At 57.3% G+C, this 6,709-nt stretch overlaps 1 protein-coding gene across 1 annotated transcript; it reads right to left on the bottom strand.

Moving 5' to 3' along the window:
* Nucleotides 1-2,145: 2,145 nt before the first annotated feature.
* Hmx3 (H6 family homeobox 3) lies at nucleotides 2,146-5,631 on the bottom strand. Its single transcript, XM_055608901.1, has 2 exons — nucleotides 5,117-5,631; nucleotides 2,146-4,502 (listed from the first exon to the last, which is right to left on the bottom strand). The coding sequence occupies exons 1-2, from the start codon at nucleotides 5,505-5,507 to the stop codon at nucleotides 3,835-3,837; spliced, it is 1,059 nt and encodes a 352-aa protein (XP_055464876.1). The 5' UTR covers nucleotides 5,508-5,631; the 3' UTR covers nucleotides 2,146-3,834.
* Between the last annotated feature and the right edge of the window lie 1,078 nt (nucleotides 5,632-6,709).

Raw genomic sequence — 6,709 nt, 5'->3', positions numbered from 1 at the left:
ACAGATGCCCTGCTCCCTGCCCATCCGTGTTCTTCATTCACCTTAGCCAGGGACCACTGGGGAAAACTAGTCACCTAGAGTTACTTTGAGCAATGTGCATGGCTGTGCATATGCTAAAGAGCATGAACTGTGAGCGCGTGTGTAAGAAACCTTAGGCTACTTGTATCGCTGAGAAATAGAAAGGAGAGGTACTATGTGTGCTTTGTCAAGTGAGCATGTTTTGTGTGCTTTGCACTCATCCATCCATTTGGTGGCCACTGTGGAAGGTGAGATCATTTTCATTGAGCAGAGCATTGACTGGTGTGAAGATCGGGCTCTGAGCTGTAGGTAGACACAGAGAAAGCTAGGATCCATAACCTGAGGTAGAAAAAGTATGAAATGAGAGGTGTGTGCTCAGAATCTTGGAACAGGAGATCCCAGTTGCCCCGGCTTTCCTTAGGGACCACCTAAAGGAATTTGAGGAGGTCTTTGTTGGTGGCTGGTTCTTGAAGCTTGTGGGAATCTTTGCAGAAGCTGGGGGAGAGGATGAGGATGAGGAGACAACCTGCTCTCCAGTCCTGTGCTGGGTTTCTTCTGACAGGAAGGTCTCAGAAAGGCCCACTGAGTCCTCTCAGAGCACCTCCACTATCCTATAATGTATTCCATAATGTCACAGGCTCCCTCCACCAACACCACCAGGCTCCCACTGGGCTGGAAGGCAGCGTGAGCACCACCCTCTTCCTCCAGGGCTGCACCTTGGCCTTGGGGTAAGAGGTGCCAGCCCAGAGCACCAGAGCTCCCAGGCAAGAAGGAAAGTGAGGCCAAGGAGCTTGGACAAAAGATAAACTGTGCTCTTGGAGAACCAGTTATGTCTTGACTTTCAAAAAGACTGGGTCAGTCAAGAACCGTTTTCTAGAATCCAAACAAATAAAGAAGTATTTTCTTGGCATTTGATAACATCATGCTCTGGCTGTAAAATCCGAGGACATGTTTGCTATTGCAACATTATTTTTAATGAGCTGTTACTGGCCAGTCCCGCAGTTAGTATTGCCAACAGTAAAAGGCATCACTCTGTTTGCAGGTAACACAAGGAACAACATATTTTGACCCTGATATTCTGTTTATTTTTCATTTACGACACATGCCCTCGTTTTTATTCCAAACCAGAGGAAAATAAAGGCAGATCTATCTTCACTGGGGTCCAGGCTAAAATTTTGCCACACAAATACGCACACTGGTTTATCTGAAGCTAGTTTTCCATCAACAGAAAACGATAGTCGCATTTCAGCCACAGTAGAATCAATTGCTTCGATTGAGTTGGAAGAGCTTGGCAACACAGTAGGAGAAAAGAGAGCGCAGGCAGACAGGCGCTCCCCAGTGGTTGTGTCCTGCTTGTGGCAATGCTCTCTGCTTTACGGTTCCGGTTCCATGGCCCCTGCTTCTGGCTCCTCAGCTCCAACTGGACACCACCAGGAGTGTGCTCAGTGAGAGCGCGCGCGCGCACACACACACACACACACACACACACACACACACACACCTCACAGAGATTGAAGGCAGGCAGGCCAGGGACACCCATACACCTACTCCCCTGGTAGAGCAGTTTTCTCGAAATGCCTTGCCTCTGTGCTGAGGAGGAAGAGCTCAGCAGCCCGAGGAAAACATAGGCTTCTCAGCGGTGGTCAGGACAGGTGGATCCACACGGGATAGCTACCCTTGACGCAGCTTTGGGGACTGATGGGTACTGAGAGCCTGGCTGGGAGAACAGTCAGCTCCAATCCCGCCCCAGCCAGTAGCACATCCTCCACAGTGCTGACATTCTCTCAGCTCAGCTGAAACCTCCCTGCCCTGGAAATGGTAACTCCTTGTCCGTCTGCTAGGATTAACCACCTGCCACCAGACTCAGCTGAACTACAAGCTTGGTGCTCCCTTCTTTCCTCCAACACCCCTGGGACAACCTCAAGCACCACCGTCTTAGACAGGCTTCTTAGGGAGGCTCTGTCCGGAAACTCTTGAAGGAACCCTGGCTTGGGAGAAGAAGGCAAGCCCTGGTCTTTCCTTGAGAAAGACCATCTGCCTTTAAGCCCGAGGCTGTCATTTCACTCAGTTTGCAAGCCAGATATAAACCCAGATCTTTATACTCTTCCCATCCCTCATTCTTCCCTGCTCTGATGGGAGCCTTTCAAAGCAGCAGCAGAAGGTACCGGGAAAGAACGCCCTTAGTCCTGAACAAAGCGGCCTCTATCTCCTCTGCCGGCTGGATTAAGGGGCGTGAGTGCAGGTAGGACTGAGAGAGCACAGATGCAGTCTCAGACACGGGCAAGAAGAGTTTCCCTGGACACCTGCTCTGGGGGGTGGGGGGTGGGGATCATGCAAAGTTACACACTCTGGCAACGTGAAAGGCTTATTTTTTCTTTTTAATTAATTCAATTCCACAACAACATTAAGTGTAACAATATTTTGTGGAGGTTTTTTTTTGTTTTGTTTTGTTTTGTTTGTTTTCTTAAAAAGGGACTGAACTGGGGAGGGGGAGGATGGGGAAGGGAGGGGGAAACAGACTACTCAGAACAACAGGTGTAGCCAACAGGGAACCAGAGCAAGGGGCCCTGTGGACGGAAGGGTGGATTTTTACAAGAAAACTGTACATTTATCAAATAAGTTAAGATTCTCCTATGCTGATTGTCCTTCACTTAAAGCGCTGCACTCTGCCCAGCTTACTCTTCCTTGAGCACCGCTACCTACCTTGCTTTCTTCCTTCCCCCTCTCTCCTGCTTAACCTTCCCTCTACGTTAATGATTAGGCTGTGGCGTGGTGGTCTTCACTCCCACAGAGGAAGGGACAGGGCCCTAGGGAAAATTTGTACAATATTGCACAGGTCAAAGCACAATAGTTGCTGCAAAGTAAGAATGGGACAGGATAAAATGTAATTTTTTTCCTACCCCCCCCAAAAAAATATTGAGACCAGTCTCTCAAGCAGGTAACAGAGTAGTAACAGTGATATTAAATAACAATTTACTGACCAGTGAAATACCACTAAATATAAGCTAGTGATAAATAAGACCGCTGGAACCCAGCCAGATGTGGTGGAGCTGGTCTGATTTAGAGGTCTGATTTGGGGCTTTTGTCTTTACCCTTTAAGCATTTTGGTTACAGAATCCTTCAGTCACGGACTGAGACACATGACGCTAACTACCACAGATTGGCCGAGTGGGGTGGGGGTCTTCCTAGAGGCCACTTAGATTTTGAAAGCGTGGTTTTAACTGACTGCGGGCGGGGAGAAGAACCACACCCGGAATCCAGACTGTCATAATTAATATGAATTCAAAATAGGAATTCTCTCTTGGGATTTTTGAAAATAGTTCTATAGAAAAATGAATAAACTAAAAGAAGTTGAGCTTTTCGCTTGTTTTCCTTCTGTAAAAATACTCCCCACCTCCAAGCCACAGCACAATGGAAATTTAAGGGGAGATCTGAACATTTTACAAAAAAAAAAAAAAAAGAAAAGAAAAAGAAAAAGAAAAACAACAACAACAACAACAAAAACAACTTTCAGTTGGAAGTTTTGACCTGGGAATTTTGTCGTTATCCCCCCCCAACACCCCACCCCGTTTTCTCTCAATGGTAAGCAAAACCAAAAATAAGAGGAGAAGCGCCTCAAATTCATAGGAATGAATTGCACGAAAAAAAATGCATTGCAAATACTTACAAAATGCTATGGGGTGGGGGGAGGTGGGGAGGCAAGGCAGTGAACCCAAGGCCGCTGGCCACAGCCCGGCGCCCCTCGGCCCGGCCCAGTCAGCTCCGGGGTCCCCGCAAGGCGGCCGGGGGCACTCACCCCCTCTCCCCTCTCCCGTCTTACACCGGCCGGAGCAGCGGCACGGACGAGACCACGGGGTGCGAGTAGTAGACGGGGTGCGGGAAGGTGAGCAGCGGCTGGCTGACCGGCACCGGGGCCCCGGCGGCCGCCGCGCCCTCGGCCGCGGAGTTCTCGTGGTAGAGGATGGGCACGCGCACGATGCGCTGCGCCGCGGCGTGGCTCAGGTTGGCCGCCTCCAGCTCGGCCGCCAGCTGCCGCTTCCACTTGTTGCGGCGGTTCTGGAACCAGATCTTGACCTGGGTCTCGGTGAGGTGGAGTGACGCCGCCAGCCCGGCGCGCTCCGAGCTGCTCAGGTAGCGCTTCATGTCGAAGGTGGACTCGAGCTGGAAGACCTGGCTGCGCGAGAAGACGGTGCGCGTCTTCTTCTTGCGGCACGCCGGCTTCTTCTCGGGGCTCTCGGCGCCCGCCTTCCAGTCCTCCGAGCCCGGGGTCGCCGCCGTCGCCCCCACGGTCGTCCCGGCCGCGCCCGCCACCGCCTCGCCCTCTTTCTTGCCTTCCTCCGAGTCGCTCTCTTCCAGAATGATCTCGTCCGGGCTCTTGGAGTCCAGCTCCTTGTGGTCGGGGTCCGCCTTGAGCAGGGGCTCCGGGGAGTCGCGGTCGGTGCCGGACGCAGGGGAGGAGTCTCGCAGGAGGGCCTTCTCCGAGGCTAGGGAAACAGACAGACAGACGGACAGACGGACGGACGGACACACAAGCACAGCGACACAACCTTGAGCGAGACGGGAACGTGGGGACGGCGGGCGCACCCCACCCACTGGCCTCTGGGCTCCCGGCTCCTGGGCCTCAGCCTCCCCGTGGTTCTGTCCCCTCCGGGCCGCAGCGGGGTCCCCACATCCAGGGTCCCCATCGCCTCGCCAGGACCGGCAGCAGGGACGCGGCGTTTGTCCCACCGCTCCCGTGCCGGTGGCCGGCGGAGAGGTTCCCCAGGTTAGGTGCAGCCCTGCCTTCCAGGCCTACTCTCCTCCCAGGCCATCCCAAGCCACCCCTTCCCGCTGGAAGCCACTTTTCCCGGGAAGCTCAGCGCCCGGGCCTCCAACTCCACCTCTTTTCTCAGCAAGTGGGATTGGAGCCCGGGGCCTCGCAAGGCGGGCGCGCGCAGGGGAGATGCGGGCTTAGAGGCGGAGGGAAGGAAGTTGGCCAAACTGGGGTTGGCAGGTGTCAGGGCATCCCACAGCTGCGGTGGCAGCCTGGGTGGGGATAGGGTCGGGCCCGTGGGGGGGAAGGAAAGGGAGAACGGAAGTTCCAAAGAGAGGTCGGTACCTTCTGGGCGCGGGAGGTGGCCGCCGGCAGGGATGTAGGGGTACCACCAGGCCGGGGAGCGCTCCAGGTAGTGCGCGGGCAGGGCAAACCTCTGCGCTGGGATCTCAAAGCGGGGGAAAGCCAGGTCGCCCACCTGCGAGAGCGCGAAGCCCGCGGCGCCCTCCAGGGCACCCTTGGCGGCGGCGGCGGCGGCGGCCGCGGCAGCGGCGGCCGAGGCCGGAGCGAAAAGCGTTCGTGGGGGCGGCTGAGGCTTCGGGGGAGGCCGGTGGTGGTCTCCGTTGAGCAGGTTCCTGATGGAGAACGGGGATTCCTTGGGCGCGGGAGGCTGGGGCGGCGGCTGCGGGGGTGGCGCGCTGGCAGTGCCCGAGGCGTCCGGCCCGGGCTCCGGCATGGTCCCCGAGTCCTCCGGGTCCCGCGGAGGGAGGGAGCGGGACAGGCGGGCAGCGGGGCTAGCAGGCTAGGGGCCGGAAATCAGAACCATAAAGGGAACCCGACTACGGGGCTCCGAGTCCGGGGCCGCCCCGGGCGCGAATCGAGCCGCGGGAGGGCGGGGTGGGGACCGTGCCGGGGCGGGCTCGCATGGGGGGGAGGGGTCCGGAGGGGCGGGGAGCGGCCCTGCCTCCGCGCCGAGGGAGCGAGGGGGCCGGCCGGGAGCTGCGGGCTCCTGGGGAGGAGGCTGCGAGAGCGGTCCCCGGCTTGGGGATGCGTCAATCCGGCGCCGGATGCTAATGATGAAATCAAAATGTCATCCAAGTTAAATGCGGGGAGTATACGGCGATTGGGCGCGTACAATGGCAAATGGGATTAGGCCGGCCAAGGCGCAGCCGAGCCCGGGCCCCGCGGCCGCCTCCGCCACCGCCCCCTCCTCGCCTTCCCTCGGATTTTGGCGCTTTGGCTTCGGGGCTAGGAGAGCCCGCCTGTTATTGGCTTTATATAGTCCAATTAGGCAGCAAATGAGGACAGACCTATTAGCACAAAAGGATATTGGCGCTCTCGCTAAAGAGGCACTCGGAGAGCTCTCCCACCAAAGCCAGAGGAGCGCCGGGGACCCCGAGAAGGAGACGCCCCCGGCAGGCTAGAGCCAAAAGACCCGCGAGGATCCGGAGCCTGCGCCTCCCTCTACCCCCTGCGGCTCGGCCTCCTGCGGGCTGCTGTCCCGCCTGCCGGAGGGGGAGGGGCAGGCAGGCCGGCCCGGGTCACCTCGGGGTTACCCGCGCCCGCCCGCAGCCGCAGCTCCCCCACCCCTCCCGGCGGGTCAAAGTCCAGCTGCCCCCCACGCAGCTGGGGAGCCTCGGTTGTGCGGAGCCCAGGAAGTAGGGAGCCTCCACGGGCCCCGGACCAACTCAGTGCTCTCTTTCCCCAAACCTGCTAATAGGGGTGCGGCCAAGAAGAGGGGAATTAGGGTTCCCTGGCCAGGGCGTCGTCTGGCCGAAAGAGAATTCTTGTATCTGCGGCCTCGGGGATCCGTGTAGCCTTGGCCTTCGGTCCTGAAAACCCAAGAGTGAATGTGAATCTGGTGGGAGTGGGAGTGGGTGCGCGCGGCTCTGTGCGCTCCAGGGAGAGAACAGAACCCTGCGACGTCCGCGCTTCCCC

Source organism: Psammomys obesus, unplaced genomic scaffold (genome assembly GCF_907164565.1).
Source record: "Psammomys obesus unplaced genomic scaffold, mPsaObe1.curated_primary_1811, whole genome shotgun sequence".
NCBI lineage: Eukaryota > Metazoa > Chordata > Mammalia > Rodentia > Muridae > Psammomys > Psammomys obesus.
This window is presented reverse-complemented; position numbering and strand designations above follow the sequence as displayed.

Excerpts from the sequence above, each read along its gene's own strand:
- Hmx3 (XM_055608901.1), bottom strand. The coding sequence starts at position 5,507 with ATGCCGGAGCCCGGGCCGGACGCCTCGGGCACTGCCAGCGCGCCACCC. Across the intron at positions 4,503-5,116 it reads CCACCTCCCGCGCCCAGAAG|CCTCGGAGAAGGCCCTCCTG; the intron begins GTACCGACCTCT and ends CTGTTTCCCTAG.